The sequence below is a fragment of the Macaca nemestrina genome, chromosome 18, assembly GCF_043159975.1.
Source record: "Macaca nemestrina isolate mMacNem1 chromosome 18, mMacNem.hap1, whole genome shotgun sequence".
Taxonomy (NCBI): domain Eukaryota; kingdom Metazoa; phylum Chordata; class Mammalia; order Primates; family Cercopithecidae; genus Macaca; species Macaca nemestrina.
The window spans coordinates 72,806,106-72,831,474 of NC_092142.1; the positions used below are offsets into that span (position 1 = coordinate 72,806,106).

Here is a 25,369-nt window from a genome sequence, read left to right on the forward strand (position 1 = left end):
GAACATGGTAATAAGGAACTATTGTTATATTTTGCTGAGCATAATACTAATATCTTACAAAAACAGACATCTGTTGGAGCTACATTATCAAGTATTTATAGATGAAATGATAGATCTTGGATTTGCTTTAAAATAGTCCAGGGAAAAGACAAAACAACAACAGCAGAATGTTGTTGATAGCTGTTAAAACTAAAAAAGATAGAAAACTCATGTGGCAGCCCATAAAAATCCAACAAAATAAAACTAAAAAAGAAAAATAATAGGCCGGGCGCGGTGGCTCAAGCCTGTAATCCCAGCACTTTGGGAGGCCGAGGCGGGCGGATCACAAGGTCAGGAGATCGAGACCACAGTGAAACCCCGTCTCTACTAAAAATACAAAAAATTAGCCGGGTGCCGTGGCGGGCGCCTGTAGTCCCAGCTACTCAGGAGGCTGAGGCAGGAGAATGGCGTGAACCCGGGAGGCGGAGCTTGCAGTGAGCCGAGATCGCGCCACTGCACTCCAGCCTGGGCAACAGTGTGAGACTCCGTCTCAAAAAAAAAAAAAAAAAAAAAAAAAAAAAGAAAAATAATAACAACCCTCCCCCCCAAAAATGGGGTACATGGAAGTTCATTGTATTAGTCTCTCTAACTTCTGGCTATGTTTGAGATTTCTACATTAGGGAGTAAAATTAAAAAGCAAAAAGTACCTGGGTTCGATTACTTAGATGTCTGAGTCAATAATCATTAAGGAAAATGAAAAGCATATGATCAAAAATCCTGACACTCTTAGGGTCAAAGCACAAAGAGTGCTTTTTTTCCCGCACAAAGAGCTCAGCAACTTTGACAACAGAGAACATTTAGGGGTCCTTTATTGCTAAATGAAGACAATGATGAACTGAGAGGTATTTGTTTCTGTTTCTGAAACTAATGAATAGTGGGAACTAGTTGATCCTTGAGGAACCCAGCCAGTTCTGACTTAGAGTAGCTATCAAAAAGCACTTGATCAAAATACTTCTTTCCCAGCCTGATTTGTTCAAATCAAAGAGCTGAGAAAAGTGGAACCCAGAGTGACACTGTTTACTTTTCATAGGTGAGGATCTGAAACCACGGGCAGAGGAAACGCCTGTTACCAAACAAAGGAGTGTGTGAAACCTACAGAAGGCCTGATGTCCACAATGTAGGCCTCTGGATCTCTTACCTGTAGCCCAATATTCAGGTATAGGAAGCCAATCGAGCCCCTCTCACCCAGCTCATCCTGCTTCTCCGTCCCACCCATTTCCACAATACACAAGGACTCAGGCTGGGCTGGGAGAGCCTGCATGCTTAGAGGTTGCAAACAGTCCTGAGAGGGAGAGAAAAATCATAAAAACACAGAAAATGACAATTTTAGGACAAAAACATACCCAGAGAAATCTAATTCTAGGATTGAAAAAGTACTTCCTTATGCACAGAAAAAGCCCTGGGAGTGAGTTCTAAGAGAGTATTGGGTTATTAGTTATACCCAATCTCAGAATAAGCTTCAGGAAGATCATGCTTTCCTCCTTGTGTCAAAGAAGATAATGGTAAAGGTAATTAAGCAAAGCACACCTCCCGAAAAGTCATCTAGGGTCCTGCAGCAAGTCAAATTTATGCAGTCTCGGTTTTTAACTAAAAAAAGGGAGTTGAGGTTTAAGCCAAAGAAACATTTCTGTAGTCTCAGATCATATCCTTAAACCACAGCAGGAAACTCCTGGAACACACTGCAATGACAAGAGAAGTAGCAGGTATGGATTCTGGGGTCTAACCCAGTTGATCTCAGAGATGGACATCAGGAGTGCGCCAGATGCTCAGGTTCCAACCAGATGATCCTTGAAGCTCAGAGTGTCACTCACTGAGGGGTCCAGGGAGATGATTCTGACAGTGTTGTCCACAAGCCCCACAGCCAGGAAGCGAGACCGCTGCTCTCCAGGGGGTACATTGGCCAGACTCATGCACACCACATCTGCTGACATCTCCTTCCGTTCTGTGTACTCATTCAGCTGTCCTGACTATAAGAGGAAAGACAGAGCGAGGTCAAAACTACAAAGGGGTGGGTCTATATGCTCCAATTCACCCCAAAACCCTGGATCCAGAGAATGAAGGACGGCTGTTGTATTTTCTTCTGCATACTCTCACTCCTCTTACTATAATCAATGACAAGAATTTCTCTACCTGAGTTCTCAAGACTGAATTTAATAGGCTCACAGCAAGCAAAATGAGTATCTTCCATCAATAAGAGAATGAACAAGGTCAATGTGCCACAAATTTTCTTAGCCAACTTTGCTCTCAGGAAATGGAGATATATAAAACTGTTTATGTGTTTACAAGAATACTTTGGGTGAAGGGAATTCAAATATGGTTGAAGACAAAGACATCTCAACCAAAGGTACAGTCAGGCTACAAATCTGGCCACACTAGAGCCCTCCTGAGAGCAAGGTAATTATGTGTACTGAACATTCTTCCATATAGAAGTTTTCTGAAATGGATTCAGACTGCAGAAATCAATTCTATGCCAAATATTTGTTGGAAAAGTAGGGAGTGAAATGCAGGAGGAGCAAGTGTTTCGTTGCTAACAGGGGAATTCATAACTCTACCCAGAATTAGACATCAACTTACCCTTTTTCCCCATCTCTGTAAAGGGCCAAATTGGTTTGTGAACACTGTCACTCCAACTCCCTTTTTTTTCTCTTTTTTTTGAGATGGAGTCTCGCTCTGTTGCCAGGCTGGAGTGCAGTGGCATGATCTCAGCTCACTGCAACCTCCGCCTCCCAGGTTCAAGCAATTCTCCTGCCTTAGCCTCCTAAGTAGCTAGGACTACAGGTGTGTGTCACCAGGCCCATTAATTTTTGTATTGTTAGTAGAGACAGGGTTTCACCATACTGTCATCTAAATGACTAGATTACAATGCCCATCCTTCCCTCTGGACCCTGCACTAAGTCCCACAGTGAATGATAAAATAACATACGGGATCCATCTCGAAATAGACCAACTCTCCTCCCGTCAGGGCAATCACCACTTGTCGCTGGTTCACTGCACACTTCACAATTGTTTTCTTTCCAGGGGTCTTCCACTCATTGACTCTCTTGTCTGCTCGTATGTGCCGAATGCCATCTGGATAGACCTAGAGTCAGTAACAGAAAGAAACCTGACTCTAACAATTTGATTCATCACTCAGAATGACCCTCACATCTATCAGATCTGTCACTACAATCAGATGTAGGGCCACTGCATTTGAGTAACCAGTTGAATCAATGACAAAAGAGTTAGCAGGCCCCAGGCAAGGTCAACTTTTAAATAGTTAATGTTTTGCGGTGTCCACTTCAAAGAAGTTCAAAGCTTATTAACAAAACACTTACAAAGATCTTTACTAGAGATGAAAGCTGCAGTGATGTGGCTTTGTAACAGAAAAATGGCAAATACAGAGGGGGATGTTATGTGCCAAAATCATAAGCTCCGTCCCTAAGGCTTACTGGAAGGTGAGAGTGAAGAGACATGAACACAGCAGCCACATCACAATGAAAGCCAAGAAAGAACAAAGCAGGCCAAGTAGGTAAGCTCTGAGAACCCTCACCTGCACCAAGGCATCATCTCCTAATAAGGAGCAGGACAAGGTCGGGGTGGTCCCCAGGAACCCAGAGTCAGTCACTTCTTCTACAGTCTCTCCAATGGACAACACCAGGGTGGCATTCACGAAAGACACAATGATGTAGGCATCAAACTCATCTGAAAAAGAAAAGAAGGGAGCTGGTTAGATAAGAACTCATCAGAATTACAAAGCCAAATGAAACACTAAGAGTTCTCTTCAGAAACCTTCCAAGGCACTTCTTCTATGCGTAGTTATTACACACATACACACATACACATGCACACAGAGCAAGATGATCCAGAAGAAAACTAGGGGTCATAAGAGCCTACAGATATACCCTGCTTCCTCAATGTTTTCTTGAGACATCTGCTAAAGAAGTGAGAGGGACAAAGCAAGGGAATCGGAGGCATGAGGACATTTTAAATACTACAATGTTGATACATGAACATACTGAGCTAGAGCTTCATTTATTTGTGCCAGTTGTCAATCATACAACCCCTTCCTAAGAAGAGATAGCTAGAGCTTCATTTATTTGTGCCAGTTGTCAATCATACAACCCCTTCCTAAGAAGAGATACTCCTTCTAACTAGGAAAGACCCCTAACTTCTTCCAAAAGAAGCTTATGTAGAAATGAACATAAGCTCTAATTAATAAAACAGAGATTACTTAAGCCTCTGTGACACTAACTCATTCTAGGGTTGGAAGCTGAGAATCCTAGTCCCAGTGAGAATGATGTAAGAAAACTAGATAACCAGGAAATGGGGGGTGGGGATTGTTTATATTGTTATTCCTTGACCTGTCTGGTTTTTCACTATTTAGAAACAGAACAATTGTGTGGTCGTGAGCAATCCTATTAGAATTTGCTTCTTCTAATTAAATGTGGTTGAATAAACACTAACGAGTTTCTCAAGGAAGTCAGACGACTTGAGGTATACCAGAAACCCTCAGTTTCTTCTGCAGATCCCATAAAGGCCATCTATTTTCCATGTATCTCACCCTACAACATACAACAGCTTCTGCCAGTGTCCCCATCCAGTACCATGTTTGGCATAAAGCTTGATAAATGTTGACTAAAGGCATGCTAATTTTTTAAAAGAGTTGAGATTTTCCTCCTTTACATTTGAATTTTTGTATCAACACCCCCTTACCCAGAAATCAGGTAAAAAAGGGACAGAAGAAGACAAGGCACCACACAATGTAGTGGCTACCTCACTCCTAGCAGTAGGAGCTATAGGACCCTGTCTGCCTAAGCACTTGTCAAGAGCTCAATGCCACAGGGCTGGTCCACCCAACCACATGAAGGGCATACTTTTGGTTCTGATGACTTCACATGAGATTCAGCTGAACTAAGGTTACTAGATCAGTTCTGCAGAATCAGCATTCTTTACAGAAGCAGGAGTCAAGTGAAGATGTTATCATTCGACCGGGCATGATGGCTCATGCTTGTAATCCCAGCACTTTGGGAGGCCAAGGTGGGCGGATCACCTGAGGTCAGGAGTTTGAAACCAGCCTGACCGACAGGGTGAAACCCGTCTCTACTAAAAAATAAATCAAATAAAATACAAAAATTAGCTGGGTGTGGTGGTGGGCATCTGTAATTCCAACTACTCGGGAGGCTGAGCAGCAGAATTGCCTGAACCCGGGAGGCAGAGGCCGCAGTGAGCTGAGATTGCCCCACTGCAATCCAGCCTGGGCGACAGAATGAGACTGTCTCAAAACAAACAAAAAAGAATATGTATCATTGGCATGGCCAACAGTAGTGTTCTGCCCTATTAGCAGGACAGAAAATCAATTTAACGTGTTGCACAACAGGCACTTCTTAACAGAAATAAATGTAATTTATGAAGTTGCTTCACATATAGTAGGATAACTACTGTTTCGTGAAATTTTTGTTTCAGTTAATATTACATATATATGTACGTACTGTGGTGGCTGAAAAACAAGGATTAAAGATCTTTCCCAATGGGCCTGCTCTAATGGTTAGACCAGGAATCCACAGAGTAAAGGTTCAATTTCCAAATCATAAGGAATAATATTGGACAAAAAGATACTTGGTTTTTGGTTATTTTGCTAGAACTGTCAACATACATCAAATGCTTTGGGAACGTCTCATAAGGTGGCTTTGTAAGACTAAGCACCACTCACTATCATAAAACAAGTAAGGACATGGTTATTTCTGAAATGGATGGCTCAGTAGCTTACAACAAAACCAAAATCCATCCCCATGTAACACCAAGTTTGGAACCTTTAGTCCAGTTCTCAGTTTTTATACTAGAAATTTTTGTTGTGTAAAAATAACAGAAGTTGTTTAACATTATATGAATACAGTATCATTTACCATGTTCTCATTACTGAAACCTAATAACCTTAAAAGCTGTGTCAAAGCAAATTAAAGCCAAGCAACAAAAGGCTGTAACTGGTCAGGATTCCTGGTCTCGGATCTTCACCAAAAGGAAAAAGGGACCTTCCAAAAGACAGACCATACAACTTTTGACTTTCATGGGAGAGAAGGGAGGAGGGGTGCCTTTCCTTTGACCAAGACTTCAGACTACTCAAACATAAAAGAGAATAAATGCTCAGTGAACTTAAATAGGGTCATACTTTTGCTAGACAATTCAACAAGTAGGAGAGTCAACGACGTCTCAAAGCTACTTTACATCACAGATTTCCTCAAAATAAACACTGCCCTGTGACTATCAAGCACACTGTAACTTCTACCCCCCTTCCTTCTATAGTGAAGAAGACTTGCAGTAGATTAACTCTTATGTACTTGAGTGACTGCAGATTAAAGTTGGAGTTCAAGCTGGGCACGGTGGTTCAAGCACTTTGGGAGGTTGAGGAGGGAGGATCATTTGAGTTCAGGAGTTCAAGACCAGCCTGGGTAACATAACAAGACCCCAACTTTATAAAAACTTATTATTATTATATTTTTTTGGAGAGAGTTTCACTCTGGTTGCCCAGGTTGGAATACAATGGCGCGATCTTGGCTCATCACAACCTCCGCCTCCCAGGTTCAAGCAATTCTCCTGCCTCAGCCTCTCTAGCAGCTGGGATTACAAGCATGTGCCACCACGCCCAGCTAATTTTGTATTTTCAGTAGAGACAGGGTTTCTCCATATTGGTCAGGCTGGTCTCAAATTCCCAACCTCAGGTGATCCGCCCACCTCAGCCTCCCAAAGTGCTGGGATTACAGGCGTGAGCCACCACACCCAGTCCACAAAAAATTATTTTTAAAAAAACATTGGAGTTCAGAACAAAGCCAAGCTTTAGTCAAGGTAAATGACTAGGAACCGTACCATCCACACTACCCTTTTCTAACGAATGTAAGTCTCATGTGAAAAAACAATAGTTCATACCTCAATAAAGAATCTATCAGGGTATGAGAATGTATCTTTAGGTCTCAATTCAACAGGGCTCCCATCTGTCTGAACACTGCTGAGGACCCCAGAGGAGGGAATGCTTTTCTCTTCTACTTGCCTTAGGATTTGAGGCTCAATCAGCAGCTCACTCCAAAAGGTAAAGTGAGTGACCACCCAGATACCTGAAGCTCCAGTAACTCACTCTCACTTCATAGACAAGGGAATCTGATACTTATCTTGCTTCAGCAAGTCCTGAATATACTCAAAAGCTTTCTCCAAGTCCTGATCTTTCGGTCAGTACACCTGGAATGTACAACTCCAAGAGAGTATGAAGCTAAAGTTCTCTAGCTAGAGACTCTTTTAGCTTAGTAAAAGGCAAATTAACCATACATGACAAATTCTGTGGGAGAAAGTAGAGAGGCAGACTCCTGCCTCAGACCATCTGATGCACAGGCAGACGGTGTGCAGCACTATTATGCCCAGTGACATCCAACTGCAGTTACCCTCTGAAAGACACCATCAGGGCAGCCTCAATATTATGTGCAGGTCCCTCTCCTTGGATAAACTATAAGACCCCACAATCGACCCTAGCAGTAGGTACACACCTGTGGTGATCAGCACCTTCACCAGCCACCTGTGGAAGAGAAAAAAAGGCTTGGTATTGGTAGTGTGCATCACCAAGTACCAGCCAAGGTTAGTATTTGCCTGGAAGACTGCAGCATGTGCGGGAAGAAGGAATGTTCACTCAATAGTAAGTGGGGGTATCTGGAAAGTGAGTGAACCAAGAGAACCCGACCTGTATTTACAGGTGACTCCCAAATTACAGTACCTAAAGAGTAAAATTTAGTAGGATATAGTCCTTTCCAAGACTTCTGACATTTAATAAAGGAGAAAAATGTTCAACTACATAATGCAACAAACTGCCTATCACTGACTTAGCAAATGCTGTCCCTCTAAAGAGCCTGTCCTGACCTTCAAACACATGCCCTGTCCTTTAACCCCTCCCAGCAATGTACCTGTGCCTTTCACCACATTCACAACACACAACAGTTCTGTATACTTGTCTTGTTTTTTAGATGGCAAGTGCTCTGAGGCAAAGAGTCTTTGTTACTGAGTACATGGTGGGCACTCAAACAACTAAATTTATCCTGAAAGAAACCACCAAGATCCACAGAATCTCACTGCAGTTAATCAAAATGGGCATTTGACTGAGATTCAGGAGCCAGGATTTTCTATCCCCATTACTCAGACTGTATCTTGAGACACTCAACCCCTGTAACTTCCTGTCTTCTTCATAGAAGTGAGAGTTAACTTTTCTATAAACCTAACTCTATTTTCTTTTTCTTTTTTTTTTTGAGATGGAGTCTCACTCTCTCACCCAGGCTGGAGTGCAGTGGTGCGATCTCGGCTCACTGCAACCTCCGCCTCCCAGGTTCAAGCGATTCTCCTGCCTCAGCCCCTTAAGTAGCTGGGATTACAGGCGTGCACCACCACACCCAGCTAACTTTTGTATTTTTAGTAGAGATGGGGTTTCACCACGTTGGCCAGACTGGTCTCAAACTCTGACCTCAGGCGATCCGCCCACCTCGGCCTCCCAATGTGTTGGGATTACAGGCATGAGCCACCGCACCCGGCCCTAAATCTGTTTTAAAATAAGTTTATTTAAAAAGTTAAAAGGAAAAAAGAAGGAGCACAATAGGTTATCTTAAAACACATTTCTAATTCAAACAGTCTAGACAATGCTTTTCACGGCCATAATGTCAACAAGCCACCAAACCAAAGTAAAACACCAACACGGACCAACTTCTATGTAGATATTACACACAAAACCAGGTGCCTAATAATTATCTTTTCAGCTTATAAGCCTATCCATTTCCTATTCACATTTTTCCCTTTCTACTCAACTTGGATATGATTCAAATGCCTATAATGAAAGTTAAATCCACAAAAGTGAGTATTCTACTAATAGTAAGTTGTTTTCCTCCTCCATGTTTCCCAACTCCTTAAAAAATCTGTTTCATATAGGCAGAATATCTATCAGGCAGAATTACAGCTGTTTTATTGAAAAAGCTGTCTGCTGGCAAGGATGATCTTACTCACCCATCCCATATTCCTGAGGGAACAAGAGAAAAACATACCTCCAATGTGAATCAAGGGAAAAATGAGACTGAGCTTTCTTTCTATGAGGCTGCAATTCAAGTCTTGTCACAAGACTTCCCTGTTATTGCACTAACTACTAGGCATTCTCCTATTACTTTCAAAGTTTTAGGATCAGATGACCATTTACATCCAGGAGCTCAAACTCCCTTCTCCTTTCCCATCCCCGCTTTTCCACTCACACTAAAATTCTAATTCCACTCAATTCTACTCTGCTTTCCTTAAGCACTAGCAAGACTGACTAACAAGGTTTCCCAAATCTTAATTCCTAGAACACCACCTTGAATTTCACTGTGGTTTCAAAACAATTTAAAAGAATATAGTTGAAGAAGAATGAAAAAGCACAACTTTCCCTCACATCATACCTCTTACAGATGAAACCAGTACCTTTATGAATATAAAGTCAACATCACATTTGACAGCTCTATGATACTGAAACCTATATGTACTAAAATATAACAGCCAACCTATGTCCCCTCTTTCCCACCTGCACAAAAAGAAATGGTAGGTGAAGGCATCCTGAAAGAGCCTCAAAAATGGTGTTGGGCCAGAAAGTTTCTGGTATATGGTGCTAAATGAAATGATACAGAAGTATTAGGAACACAGCCTTTTAAGCCTTCTATGTCAATGGCACCCAGACCCTCATTTTGACTACTGGGAAAGAGCTGCTTACCTTCAATGTGTCGACGCACTGTCCAGACAGCATTGGGGTTACCGGGTAGCTCAGAAACAGCCATTTCTGACACCTGACAGGAGAGGAGGGAAGCCACAGATCCAGTGAGCATGCAACTCAGCTACCTGCTTACAATCACATCAAAAAATAAGGTCTCAAAGGCAGGGTTCACAATGTATGCTGGATTTAAAAGATGAAACCACCTAGTGAAAGAAGAATCTAAGAACGAAACAGGCTGGAGACGGTGGCAATCCCCATGACAGTCTTAAGCAAAAGTCACAGGATGTCTGAGAGGGTACAACTGCTGCAGCCAAAACCATACCCCTTTCCTTCAAGTACAACATGCCTTGATCATCCTCAGAACAGCAGTAACCACTGGGAATGAATCAGGCCATCTAAATTAGCATCCCGTTTCTTTCCCTAGCTCCTGTAAGGCCAAACCCCATGTGGATCAATTCAAATGCCAGCTCCTGTAGCAAAATTATTCCTTTATCTCCTTGACTGGCAGTCAGTCACCTCTCTCTTCCATGAGCACTCATAGAAATCAGTCCACCGGCTGGGCCCAATGGCTCACACCTGCAATCCCAGCACTTTGGGAGGCCAAGGTGGGTGGCTCGCCTGAGATCAGGAGTTCTAGACCAGCTGGCCAACACGGTGAAACCTGTCTCTGCAAAAATATAAAAATTAGCCAGGCATGATGGCAGGTGCCTGTAATCTCAGCTATTTGGGAGGTTGAGGCGGGAGAATCGCTTGAACCTGGGAGGCGGAGTTGCCGTGAGCTGAGATTGCACCATTGCACTCCAGCCTGGGTGACTGAGCAAGACTCCATCTCCAAAAAAAAAGAAAGAACACAGTCACCACCTCTTAGGGCACTAACTGTTTTGTCTTTCTATGCGCCTTAAAGTCAGAGTGAATGATTCTCTACATGTCCTATAGGTTCTCAAACATAAGAGTAAACAAAACATCTAAGCCAAATTCAAAATGATCTAGAAGGGAAAACTGGGTGTGGGTTATACAGGAACTCACTTTACTATCTTTGCAATTTTTTTATAAATGTAAAATCATTATAAAATTAAAATTACTAAGTTTTTAAATGATCTAGAGACAATAAACTAGCCACTTATATACAGCATGTAACCTACATCTTATAGGAAGAACTCATGTATATTCACAGAAGGACTAGCACTTTTCCTAGTTTACTGGTATAATTTAATTAGAAGGAAGATCTAAGAACTTCATCAATAAAATTCAACTGTCAATTATGCTACACTCTATACCAAACGTAAAACTGTCAGTCACCCTGGCTCAATTGAGACCACAATCTAGTTAGATGACAAGGTGTAACAAATAGACATACAGGAATAAAGCAACGTTCAACAATTAAAAACAATTTTTTTTTTTTTGAGATGGAGTTTCGCTCTGTCGCCCAGGCTGGAGTGCAGTGGCACAATCTCTGCTCACCGCAAGCTCTGCCTCCCAGGTTCATGCCATTCTCCTGCCTCAGCCTCTTGAGTAGCTGGGACTACAGGCGCCTGCCACCACAACCAGCTAATTTTTTTGTATTTTTAGTAGAGACGGGGTTTCACTGTGTTAGCCAAGATGGTCTCGATCTCCTGACCTCATGATCCGCCTGCCTCGGAAAATATTTTTATACATAACAAAGGTGTGTCTATAGATTTGAAGTGGGGAGAGAAATACCAGGAAACTAAAAAATGATGATTCTTGAGCCCTTTATCTCTTACACTGTACAAAAATTTTCTGTTAATGCACATATGCACTTTTTTTTGGAGACAGTCTCGCTCTGTCGCCCAGGCTGGAGTGCAGTGGCATGATCTCGGCTCACTGCAACCTCCACCTCCCAGTTCAAGCGATTCTCCTGCCTCAGTCTCCTGAGCAGCTGGAATTACAGGAACCCACCACCACTCCCAGTTCATTTTTGTAGTTTTAGTAGAGAAGGGGTTTCACCACGTTGGCCAGGCTGGTCTCAAACTCCTGACCTCCGGTGATCTGCCCGCTTCAGCCTCCTAAAGTGCTGGAATTACAAGCGTGAGCCACCATGCCCAGCTGCACGTATGCATTTTTTTGTGTAAAGCGCTAGCTTTCATCATATGCTCACCAGGATCCAATGAGAAATAAGTAACTAACGAATCAAGAGCAATGGCTCTTGGCCAGGTGCGGTGGCTCACGCCTGTAATCGTAACACTTTGGGAGGGTGAAGTGGGAAGATCACTTGAGGCCCAGGAGTTCAAGACCAGCCCTGGCAACATAGCAAGACCCTGTCTCTACCCAAAATAAATAAATAAATTAGCTAAGAGTGATGGCGCACACCTGTAGTCCCAGCTACTCGGGAAGCTAAGGTGGGAGAACTGCTTGCTTGAGACTGGGCGTTGCAGGTTACACTGAAGCAAGGTCTCACCACTGCACTCAAGAAAAAAAAAACACACACACACACACACACACACACAACAGACCTGTGGCTCTAAATTGGGTCTGAGTCATTGAAATTTTGGTGAACTGATGATATATTTTGGCAGAGACAAAACATTTTCAAATTCCCTGAAACAGCAATGTTAACAGCTAACATTTATTGAACACTTCATGCCGTATCTTAAGAGCTTTGTATGTATCATCTCATTTAATTCACACAATTCTTTATGGCAGGTACCAGTATTAAGTCCATTTTACAGAAGAAACAGAAACTTAGTAATAAGTATTAAGTGGTAACGCCAGAATTCAAAACCCAGATTATCTTGGGCGTCTTCCAATAAAAATTTACAGAAACAGGTAGCAGGCCTCTTGAGAGCTCAGTTTGCCACTCCCAAGCTCTCAAAACAAACTGTTATAGGAAGCTTTTTATTTTATTCCTAACAAGTTCAAGTGCAGGGCCCTCACTAGAAGGCATTAACATTAGGACTATGATACACAGAGAATATGGGATCCAAGAAGGTAACTTTTAGTGTCCACCTTACCTAAAAAGCCCAGCAATAAAAGATTCACTAAATAAATTATGATCTACCCACTTTGGGGAAATATTGCAGAAACACTAAAAATTATGACACTTGGCCAGGTGTGGTGGCTCAAGGCTGTGATCCTAGCACTTTGGGAAGCCAAAGCAAGCAGACTGCCTGACTCCAGGAGTTCAAGACCAGCCAGAGACTGGTCTCTACAAAAAATACAAAAATTAGCTGGATGTTGCGGCACATGCCTGAAGTCCCCAGTTATTCAGGAGGCTGAGGTGGGAGGATCGCCTGATCCCAGGAAGGTCAAGGCTGCAGTGAGCCATCATGGCACCACTGAATTCCAGCGTGGGACACAGAGTGGGACCCCCATCGCAAAAATAAATGAATTAAAAAAAGTATGCTATTTAACAGTATATAGTAATAAGGAATAAATTTAATAAGATACAAAAACATATATAGCATTGACACAGTTGATTTAACTAAGACTAGATGTATAGAGACAGCGAAATGTTCCAAATAGATTTCCTAGCCTCCATGTCATGACTAGTGACCACGTGGGCTATTATGCTAACAAGTTAAGGAATAGAAAATAGCACAGGCTGGGCACAGTGGCTTACACCTGTAATCAACACTTTGGGAGGCTGAGGCAGGACAATCACTTGAGCTCAGGAGGTCAAGGCTGCAGTGAGCCAAGATTGTGTCATTGCACACCAGCCTGGGCAACACAGTGAGACTGTTTCAGGGACAAAAAGAAAGAAAATCTCAAGTATAAACTTTGGGGAAGTCAGGGAGAAAGAACATACTTTTTCACAGACACCTTAACTATGTCTTTGACAACATCAGAGTAAACCCATAAACTACTTTGTCAATGCTTCCCTCCAAACCCTGCAGATTATCTAGAAATTGCAATCTTACCTCAAGTCCATGTCTTAGTACTCTCAGAGATGATCGGGGTCCCCTACCACAAGCCACATACAGCTGTGGAGTATCTTCATTGGCCAGATCAGCTATCTGCACAGAGAAAGTTAGAGGAAGAAACGTCTACAGTGCTGTTTTCAAACACAATTCTGATTCTCTAGTATCCCAGACATCTAGCTGCTTTCCAAAACAATTATCTGTTGATCAACATGTGAAAAGAGGTGAATCATCTGTATTATAGTTTTGACAAACTGGACAGTTCAAATGAAAATTCTTTACTCTCTCTGCAAAGCAATGGAGCCTACCGTAACATAGATGTGCATGTGAGTACTGAGGGTATACAGCCTTTACTCCAATCTCCTAAAAGAAATTAACTCACCCATTTTAAGTGTATCATCTTATTATTTATAAAGCCTCAATAAAGCACATCTGTTTTCCACAACTTTAAAAAACATTTTGCTATTCTGAATCTATGTATATTTTCATGTGCATTTTAAAATATCACTCATTAGCTGGGTATGGTGGCTTGTGTCTATAGTCTCAGCTACTGAGGAGGCTGAGTTGGGAAAATCGCTTCAGACCAGGAGGCTAAGGCTGCAGTGAGTCATAACTGTGCCACTGCACTCTAGCCTGGGTGACAGAGTGAGACTCTTATCTCAAAAAAAATTTAAAAAATAAAACAAAACAAAACAGTAAAACATTCAGATCAGATCCAGATGCTTCAGGCTAGCAAAAAGATCCATGGCAGAAATAAATGTGAAGAAGCCCTGCTATAGACACTTTAATTTCCCATTAATTTTATTTTTATTTTTTATTTAAGACAGAGTCTCACTCTGTCACCGAGGCTGGCGTGCAGTGGCACTGTGTCAACTCACCGCAACCTCCATCTCCTGGGTTCAAGCGATTCTCCTGCCTCAGCCTCCTAAGAAGCTGGGATTACAAGCACCCACCACCACGCCTGGCTAGTTTTTATATTTTTAGTAGAGATGGGGTTTCACCATGTTGGCCAGGCTGGTCTCAAACTCCTGACCTCAGGTCATCTACCCGCCTCGGCCTCCCAAAGTGCTGGGATTACAGGTGTGAACCACCGCGCCCAGCCTTTTTTTTTTTTTTTTTGGAGACGGAGGCTCTGTTGCCCAGGCTGGAGTGCAGTGGCACAATCTCAGCTCACTGCAAACTCCGCCTCTTGGGTTCACGCCATTCTCCTGCCTCAGCCTCCCAAGTAGCTGGGACTATAGGCGCCTGCCACCACGCCTGGCTAATTGTTTTGTATTTTTAGTAGACAGGGTTTCACCACGTTAGCCAGGATGGTCTCGATCTCCTGACCTTGTGATCCGCCCGCCTCGGCCTCGCAAAGTGCTGGGATCACAGGCATGAGCCACCATGCCCGGTCTTTTTTTTTTTTTTTTTTCTTTGAGACGGAGTTGTTGCCCAGGCTGAGTACAATGGCGCGATCTCGGCTCACCGCAACCTCCACCTCCTGAGTTCAAGTGATTCTCTTGCCTCAGCCTCCCAAGTAGCTGGGATTACAGGCATGTGCCACCACACCTGGCTAATTTTGGTTTTTTTGTTGTTGTTGTTGTTGTTTTTAGTACAGGAAGGGTTTCTCCATGTTGGTCAGGCTGGTCTCAAACTCCCAACCTCAGGTGACCTGCCCACCTCGGCCTCCCAAAGTGCTGGGATTACAAGCATGGGCCACCATGCCTGGCTAATTTTATTCTTGATGAATAAACTATTTACACACATTTATTCAAATTGCAATGAAGGTGGAAAAATCACTAATAATCAAATTAGAAATTAGTCACACTTGGCCGGGCGTGGTGGCTCACGCCTATAATCCCAGCACTTTGGGAGGCCAAGGCAGGCAGATCACGAGGTCAGGAGATCACAGTGAAACCCCGCCTCTACTAAAAATACAAAAAATTAGCTGGGCATGGTGGCAGGCGCTAGCAGTTCCTGCTACTAGGGAGGCTGAGGCAGGAGAATGGCATGAACTTGGGAGGCGGAGCTTGCAGTGAACTGAGATCACGCCACTGCACTCCAGCCTCCTGGCTGGAGTCGAGACTCCGTCTCCAAAAGAAAAAAGATCGAGACTCCGTCTCCAAAAAAAAAAAAAAAAAAGAAAGAAAGAAAAGAAGTTAGTCACACTTATTTTCTGTTGTCCTCAAGACTAATCATTTCTCAGAAAGGAAGAACAAAGCAATTAATTTCAGATGGGTGTAATTAAACCTGTCTGAATGCTGATTTGTTTCCCCAGTACCCAGTGAACAAGCTCCTCTCCCATCAGAAGTGTGATTAACTACACAGGTGGTCCCTAATGGTCACTCAAACCCTGGCAATTGAGGATGCAACAGCATGATCAAATTCCTGGCTGTCACAACTGAGCACCAGCAATGAGAGACACAATCTTCATTCTGTGCCACTGCAGGTTCCTCCTTGAGGTGGTGATTCAAAACTTTCTGTTACCAACTGATCCCAATGTCTCAGAACTATTTTAAAGAGGAACCGTGGTAAAATGAAGTAAATACAGCTATATGTAGACTTATATGACAAGAGGTCAACCACAGAATACTGTGGAGTATATGACTCCACTTATTTTAAAAAGAAAAAGACAGAACACATAAACATATACATGATTCTAAATGCAGATAAAACACCTGGAAGCAGTTACAAGAAGTTGTTAACATAAGCAATATGGTTCAATGGAGCGGACGGGTGAGAAGATTATAGGGAGGACTTTTACTTTTCACTTTTTACATGGTCTGATTTTTTTCCTCCCCAGCAAGCAGTACAGGAATATGATCTGAATTTTTACATTAAACATGAGTTTCATCATTATGGGAAAAAAAGCCCAAGGACTTATTAACGGTTTTTTATGCTCACGCTTCTACCTCTAACTGCTTTACACACTGGCGAGTTCAAGGAAATACTAATAAAGCTATTTCTTAGACTAGATCTCAGTTTAACTTTAGATTGATTGTGGAAGGGACTGGAAAGACCCACCAACCTGGCAAAACAGAATGGGAGAGAGGCTGTCCAACTCATCAACCAGCACAAGGTTTTTAAGTGGTCTTGGCTGAAAAAAGAATGTGTCTCCTTCTTCCAGAGGCATGGCTGATGAAAACTCAGGTTCTTCATCATCATCTCCAAGATGTGCAATTTGATATAAGTAACTGGGAAGAAGCAGAGAAGAGAAACTTTCGGTAACGAGTTCTCTGCCTGACGATAATGTCTGACATCAATATAAAGCACAAGCTATTTGATTATATTAAGATACTACTGTTATTATTTTTAGGTGTTAACATTAAGTAAGATAGCTAGGATTTGTTTCAAAACAATTCAGGGAGAAGATCTGGGAAGTGCAGTGAGTGTTTTATTTACAGCACAAGCAACAAAGAAAACACAGATAAACTGGACTTCATCAAAATTTAAAACTTTCATGCATCAAAGGAAGAAAGTAAGATGACAACCCACCAAATGAGAGAAAATATTTGCAATTCATATTTCTGACAAGGGTCTAGTACCCAGAACACATAGAGAACTCAAATACAAGAAGACAACTCTTAAAAAATGGGCAACGGGATTTGAATAGACATTTCTCCAACAAAGATACACAAATGGCCAATAAACACAAAAAGATGCTCAACATCAGCCGGGCACGGTGGCTTGGGCCTGTAATTCCAGCACTTTGGGAGGCCGAGGCAGGCGGATCACGAGGTCAGGAGATCGAGACCATCCTGGCGAACATGGTGAAACCCCCTCTCTACTAAAAATACAAAAAAAATCAGCCGGGCAAGGTGGCGAGCGCCTGTAGTCCCAGCTTCTCGGGAGGCTGAGGCAGGAGAATGGCGTGAACCCGGGAGGCGACAGAGCTTGCAGTGAGTGGAGATCGCACCACTGCACTCCAGCCTGGAAGACAGAGCAAGACTCCGTCTCAAAAAAAAAAAAAAAAAAAAAAAAAAATAGATGCTCAACATCACTCATCACCGGGGAAAGGCAAAGCTACCACTTCATACCACCACTGCATACCTAGCAGGATGGCTATAATCACAAATGTGGAAAACAAGTCGGCAAGGATGTGGAGAAACTGGAGCCCTCATATACTGCTGTTGGGAATGTAAAACGGATGTAGCTGCTTTGAGAAAGTTTGGTGGTTTCTCAAAAAGTTAAACACGGAATTACCATGACCCAGTAATTCCACTCCTACATATACACTCAAAAAAATTAAAAATGGGGACTCAAATAGGTATTAGCACAGCAACATCTACCACAGCATTACTCCCAATAGTGAAAGGTGGACACAATCCAAGTGTACATCAGCAGTAGAATGGATAAACAAAATACAGTATGTACAAACAATGAGTAATTCTGCCATAAAAAGGAATGAGTTCTGACACAGGCTACCAAAACATGAATCTCCTTCTTTTTTTTTTTTTTTTTTTTTTTTTGAACATGAATCTTCTAAATATTATGCCAAGTAAAATGAGCTAGATACAAAGGGACAAATATCAGCCAGGCACTGTGGCTCAAGTCTGTAATCCCAGCACACTGGGAGACTGAGGCAGGTGGATTGCTTAAGTCCAGAAGTTTGAGACTCTACAAGAAATACAAATATTAGCCAGGCATGTGCCTTGCTCATTAATAGTCCCAGCTACTTGGGAGGCTGAGATGGAAGGTTAACCTTGAGCCTGGGAGGTCGAGGATGCAGCAAGCCGAGACTGTGCCCCTGCACTCCAGCATCCCAGAAAACAGAGTAAGACTCTGTCTCAAACAAACAACAACAACAACAAAAAAACCCAAAAAGCTAAGAAGGCTCGGCTGGGCACGGTAGCACACGCCTGGAGTCCCAGCACTTCGGAAGGCCAAGGTAGATGGATTGCTTGAGGTCAGGAGTTTGAGACCAGCTTGGCCAACATGGCAAAACCCTGTTCTCTCCTAAAAATACAAAAAAAAATTAGCTGGGCATGGTGGCACACACCTGAGTCCAAGCTACTCAGGAGGCTGAGAGAGGAGAATCGTTTGAAGCCAGGAGGTGGAGGTTGCAGTGAGCTGAGATCACTGCACTCCACCCTGAGTGACAGAGTGAGTCGATCAAAAAAAAAAAAAAAAAAAAAAGGCCCAAAAACCTGAAAGGTAGGTGTGGTGGTTTAAGTTTACAATCCCAGCACTTTGGGAGGCCAAGGGGAGAGGATCGCTTGGGTCCAGGAGTTCGAGACCAGCCTGGAAGACATAGTGACACCCTATCTTGATTTAAAAATGAAAGAAAAAAGTCACTGAGGAGTAAAAGGCATTTTATTTAAGATTGAGAGAATAGCTAGAAACAAGGCAGAAATGGCACAAAATCCTAGACAGTATTTTAATTATGAAGAAACTGAGCACTAGATTAGTAAAGTGGTATGACTACACTTTAGCAGATACTGGCAAGACCATGTCACCTTATCTTGTGTAACTTGTAGTCTTAGACAGTGGTCTTAAATTTGAGGCTAGAATTCAGATTTCTTCCATTTGGCAATGAAAAGCCACTTATGATTATGATACAGGGATAGGGGAAATTATTTATTCAAGGTTGTCTTGTCTGCTGGATTAGATGATGCTACAAAAGGCTGAGTTTTACAGGAAAGGCAATGAAATAAACTAGTGAACTAGTTCAGATTAGCATTACGAAAAGGGGTACAGAGGTAAAAACAGAACTTAGCACATGACTGAAAGCGGTGGACAATAAAAAAAATTTGAGATTTCACATTTTAGTTGCTATAACTAGTCTATTAGACACTAACAGAAATAGTGAGGATGGGAGGGCTGCTGATATGGGTGGGCAGCTAAGCGCTGGTAAGCTTCAACCCTAGATAGGTACCTGTCAAGTGCTTATGGAACATCTCTTTAATAGTAAGTATTTCATTTTTTTATTTAATTTTTCTTTTTTGAGACGGAGTCTTGCTCAACGCCCAGGCTGGAGTGCAATGACGCGATCTCAGCTCACTGCAACCTCCAACTCCCAAGTTCAAGCGATTCTCCTGCCTCGGCCTCCCAAGTAGCTGGCATTATAGGCGCCCGCCACCATGCCCGGCTAATTTTTGTATTTTTAGTAGAGACAGGGTTTCACCATGTTGTCCAGCTGGTCTCGAACTCCAACCTCAGGTGATCTGCCCACCTTGGATTCCCAAAGTGCTGGGATTACAGTCGTGAGCCACTAAGCCCAGCAGTACTTAAGTATTTCAATAAGTATTTATTTGATGAAATGGCCGGGCGCGGTGGCTCACACCTATAACCCACCCACTTTGGGAGGTCGAGGCGGGCGGATCACCTGAGGTTGGGAGTTTGAGACCAGCCTGAGCAACATGGAGAAACCCTGTCTCTACCAAAAATATAAAATGACCTGGGCGTGGTGGTGCATGCCTGTAATCCCAGCAACTCAGGAGGCTGAGGCAGGAGAAGCGCTTGAACCTGGGAGGCGGAGGTTGCAGTGAGCCAAGATCACGCCGGTGCACTCCAGCCACAACAAGGGCGAAACTCCATTTCAAAAAAAAAAATTATTTGATGAAATGTTCAGCCAAAAACTCAGAAGAGACATCAAATCTAAAGATAGTTCTGGAGATACCCACAGAGGTACTGACTGAAGCCACTAAAATAAAGGAAGGTAAGACAAAGAAAGACTCTAAAGGGAGAAAACAAACTTTTCTTTTGAAAGAACTAACACATTCTTGTGAAAAGCTCCCTAAGCCTCAAAGTCACACCTTCCTACTATCAACCCTTTTTTTTTTTTTTTTTTGAGATACAGTTTCATTCTTGTTACCCAGGCTGGAGTACAGTGGCGTGATCTCAGCTCACTGAAACCTCCACCTCCCGGATTCAAGTGATTCTACTGCCTCAGCCTCCCGAGTAGCTGGGATTACAGGTGCCAGCCACCACACCCAGCTAATTTTTGTATTTTAGGTGGAAATGGGGTTTCACCATGTTGACCAGGCTGGTCTCGAACTCCTGACCTCAGGTGATTCACCCGCCTCGGCCTCCCAAAGAACTAGGATTACGGGCGTAAGTCACTGCACCCAGCCTCTGCTGCCAACTTTTATCGCAACCAGGGTGAACTAGGGTAACAGAAGGATTACTCACTGGTTTCCAAATTCTGATGCTACAAAAAGGAATCCTGTTTTAAGCACACACATAGCAGCAGCAACTGGTACAGTATCAAAATACTTGAGCCGGATCTCAGTAACCTGGCGAGAAAAGAAACATTCTGGTGTACAAACAAGTGAAGTGAGCCCCATATTATAAGACAGCACAGGCTGAGTAGCAAATAAAATACTGTATTTCATATCTGACCAGGGGACAGCAAACTCCAGCTCACGGGCCAGTCATGTCAATTATTACTGGCTGTGGCTATCTTCGTACGTAACGGCAGAGTTGAGTAGTTGAGACGGAGACTACGTAGCTCACAAAAGCTGCAAATATTTACTATGTGGCCTTTACAAAAACATGTTTGCCAATTCCTGATCCAAACAGCTACCTAAGAAATTGCCCAACTATTCACAGAGCTCGTCCATAAGATAAAACTAGTAACAGATCACGTTTATTACCAGTTTTCAGTAGAAACAGAGACCTTTATCTTTTTCACACCAATTATTACCACCTAAAAATAATCACTACAAGTGGCATTACCACTCTTATATTGTATGTAAGATTACCAGACAAAAAAATCTAATAACCAGAGAGAAAAATCTATACTCATATACCGGTTCCAAAGGCAACTACTTTCTAATTCCCATTATTTTAACTTGTAAACTATTACCTGTCTTGCCTATCTCATCTCATAGAGTAGCTGTACTGGTCCTTCCATGATCTACTTACCATATCTTCATCTGTCTCCAAAGTGATCTTAAAGATATCTCCCTGCTCAGTTTGAGCCAAAAAGAAGAACATCGATTTGGTCTTATGGGTGGCAGAGCAAACAAAAATCATTCCTCTTTCAGGGTCATCCAGGTCATTCTAGCAAAGTCAAAAACACAAACACAATCGACGTCTTAGAAATGGGTACTTCTTAGTTCTGGAATTCAGCACTTTACCAATAGGGATTACACATGACATTAAAGGCCTAAAGGCACAAGCTTTGATCCAGAGTGTCCTGCCAGCCAGAACACTGGAACTCCACAGCTCAAAATTCTCCTGCTACAAATATCTAATAAACTCTGGGTAACCAAAAGAGTCCCAATTTCACTACAGCCTGATCAGATCCATAAGGCAAAAATTATCTCCAGAGAAAAATGTCTGAGAAGAGACATGAAATTTAAAGAGTCATCATTTCAGGCTGTGAATGAAGCACTGCTCCATCCAAACTACCGTGTTCTACATCAAATGCCTGATTCCTAAAAGGCACCTTCTTAGATATGATTTTGAATTTTTTTTCTTTTCAAGACAATGTCTCACTATGTTGCCCAGACTGGTCTCTAACTCCTGGGCTCAAGGGATCCTCCCGCCTCAGCCTCTCAAGTAGCTGGGGATCAGAGGAACACCACTGCGCCTGGCTTGCGTTTTTTAACGTTTTCAACAGTTTCTATTTCTCTCACCGAGTAAGTTCGGCAAGAATTTTAGACTTTATTATTGCAAAGCCAAGTACGGTGCCTGGCATAGTTAGGTCTCAACGTCTAATTAACTTAGTGACTTCCCACCCCTTAACAAGAAGAATTTAACTTGCCAAATTTCTTCTAAGGTTTTCTAATATTGATGGAATCTTACATACTACGTATTAAATTAAATCCTAAAGTTCAACTCCAGGACAGATAAATATTTAACAGCAAATAAATAATCCAGGGGTGAGGGGAGAGATGGCAATAACTGATTCAAAGGATCCACACCAAAACCACTGGGTGAAAAGACGCTGGGGAAGAGGCATATTCACTAATCTCAGGAAGAAGGATATTTACTAGTCTCAGGATGAGGGACATTCACTAGTCTCAAAGATCACCATCAAATTCCATTATCAGTTACCAAAAAAGAAAAGACACCATTACAATGAAGACAATGGGCAGGCACCACCTTAACAAAGTGACCAAGTTAATGTCTCAATCAGATAAACCAACATTATGGACACACAATGTGTGACATAGTGGAGAACATATATCACCTATACATCACCCCCTCTGCACTTATTATATCAAAAACATTAAACTCAATATAATCATGAGGAAACGGACTATGGGACAGACTATAAGAATTAGCTGGCCAGGCACGGTGGCTCAGGCCTGTAATACCAACACTTGGGAGGCCGAGACAGGCAGATCAAAAGGTCACGAGTTCGAGACCAACCTGGCCAATATGGTGAAACCCCACCTCTACTAAAAATACAAAAATTAGCTGGGCATGGTAGCAGGTGCCTGTAGTACCAGCTACTTGGGAGGCTGAGATGGATCACTTGAGCCTGGGAGGTCGAGGATGCAGTGAGCCAAGACTGCGCCACTGAACTCGAGCCTGGGCAACAGAGCAAAACTCCACCTCAAAAAAAAAAAAAAAAAGAAAATTAGCTCAGACTGGCAGGGCGCCTCATGCCTGTAATCCCAGCATTTTGAGAGGCCAAGGCAGGCAGACAACTTGAGGTCAGGAGTTTGGGACCAGACTGGCCAACATGGCAAACTCCGTCTCTATAAATACAAAAAGGGGACCAGGTGCGGTGGCTCACACCTGTAACCCCAACACTTTGGGAGGCTGAGGCGGGCGGATCATGAGGTCAGGAGATCGAGACCACGGTGAAACCCCGTCTTTACTAAAAATACAAAAAGTAGCCAGGCGCGTGGCAGATGCCTGTAGTCCCAACTACTCGGGAGGCTGAGGCAGGAGAATGGAGTGAATCCAGGAGGCAGAGCTTGCAGTGAGCCGAGACTGAGCCACTATTCTCCAGCCTAGGTGACAGAGCGAGAGACTCAGTTTCAAAAATAAATAAATAAGGCGGGGCATGGTGGCTCACGCCTGTAATCCCAGCACTTTGGGAGGCCGAGGTGGGCGGATCATGAGGTCAGGAGATTGAGACCATCCTGGCTAACATGGTGAAATGCCATCTCTACTAAAAATACCAAACAAAAATTAGCCAGGCGTGGTGGCGGGCGCCTGTAGTCCCAGCTACTCGGGAGGCTGAGGCAGGAGAATCGCGTGAACCCAGGAGGTGGAGACTGCAATAAGCAGAGATAAAAAATAATAATAAAATAAAGAAATAAATAAAAATTTAAAAATACAAATACAAAAAATAAAAATACAAAAAAGATTAGCCAGGTGTGGCAGTGAACGCCTGTAATCCTGGCTACTTGGGAGGCTGAGGTGGGAAAACCACTTGAGGTTGCAGTGAGCCAAAATCACAACACTGCACTCCAGTATGGGAAACAGGGAAACAGAGCAAGACTCCATCTCAAAAAAAAAAAAAAAAAAAGGTGAGAGGGAAATATCCCAAACTAAGGGAGACTAAAGGCCAATTACAAAGGAACTTTTTGGGATGACAGAAATATGAATATGAACTAAACATAAGGTAACGGTACTACACAACATGTTACAATTTCTTGGGTATGATATTGGCAATCTGGTTCTATAGGAAAATGTCCTTGTTCTCGGGAGTCATCTCAGAAGATTATTGGAGTGAGGCATCATAATGCCTGTAACTTCTTTTCAAATTGCTTAACCTAGAAAAGCATATGGACATATCATGAAAAAGAAAAAACAAATGTAGCAAAATATTAATAACTGATTAATCTAAATGACAGGCATGTGGGAATTCATTGTTCTATTGTTTTTAAACTTTCTGTATTTTGGAATTTTCAAAATAAAAATGTTGGAAAAAAACAAGCAAAACAGAATAAAAGGCAACCTATCTCTAACAAATATGCCTGGTTTCTCCAAACTAGAAACGTTCAGGAATTTCAAATTAATAACTGTCCATAGGTTCCTCCGAAATAGATATTAGATTAGTTTTAATTCCCTTTCTAAACGAATTTGTTTGGCTTTTACTAAAATATTTTAGCAACTTTATTAAAAACAACATTTATGTCCCTGTCCCGGGGTCACTGAATTTTTTTTTTTACTTCACAAAAAAACTAACTTGGTAACAAACTAAGAGACTACACTGTAATCACAAAAATTAAAACACAAATCTCTCTCTTCTCATATCAAAGATCTTACCCGCCTCCTGGGAATTGGACAGCGGATATCTGGCTGATCACCAAAGTTCTTGTAAGTAATATAGTTTTCAGAGCAGATCAGTACTCCACTTGGGCCATCTGACCCTCCTGGAACTGTGAGAGAAAATAAAACTTAGCAGGGACTTTGATATAGACATGAATTTCTTCAGCTTTCAATTCCTCCTCTCTTTCAGCACAACTTCATGATGGTAATGTGCCTAATGCTAAGAAACATTTCAAGTGTTTCTCCTCCCTTATGCTCATGGTAGATAAGGATGAAGCACAGTTTGTGTTTACATAGAAGGTCTGATCAGCCTGGATAACGTATCCAAATGTTTACCGTCAACCCAAATGCAGTTCTCATCTTCAGATGTATAATACATCAAATCACCTATTGGACATGGACCTTCCACCGGTATTTTTAAAATACAGTGTGTTCAAGCCAGGCATGGTGGCTCATGCCTGTAATCCTAGCACTTTGGGAGACCAAGGAGGATCACTTGAGGTCAGGAGTTCGAGACTAGCCTGGCCAACATGGTGAAACCCCATCTCTACTAAAAATACAA

The 25,369-nt window shown here is 42.5% G+C and overlaps 1 protein-coding gene and 1 non-coding gene across 2 annotated transcripts in view; both read right to left on the reverse strand.

Moving 5' to 3' along the window:
• LOC105491292 (splicing factor 3b subunit 3) overlaps positions 1-25,369 on the reverse strand; it is a 53,744-nt gene that overhangs the window by 14,709 nt on the left and 13,666 nt on the right. The window contains exons 6-15 of the mRNA XM_011757535.2: positions 24,805-24,917; positions 21,496-21,633; positions 20,761-20,864; positions 16,658-16,823; positions 13,648-13,743; positions 9,773-9,845; positions 3,569-3,720; positions 2,963-3,118; positions 1,851-2,006; positions 1,178-1,321 (exon numbers count right to left, since the gene is read on the reverse strand). Of these exons, the coding sequence (XP_011755837.1) occupies positions 1,178-1,321; positions 1,851-2,006; positions 2,963-3,118; positions 3,569-3,720; positions 9,773-9,845; positions 13,648-13,743; positions 16,658-16,823; positions 20,761-20,864; positions 21,496-21,633; positions 24,805-24,917 (1,298 nt within the window). The remainder of the gene's footprint in view (positions 1-1,177; positions 1,322-1,850; positions 2,007-2,962; positions 3,119-3,568; positions 3,721-9,772; positions 9,846-13,647; positions 13,744-16,657; positions 16,824-20,760; positions 20,865-21,495; positions 21,634-24,804; positions 24,918-25,369) is intronic.
• Positions 21,865-21,955, reverse strand: LOC112428321 (small nucleolar RNA SNORD111). Its single transcript, XR_003020356.1, has one exon. It is a non-coding gene; the product is annotated as a small nucleolar RNA SNORD111 (small nucleolar RNA).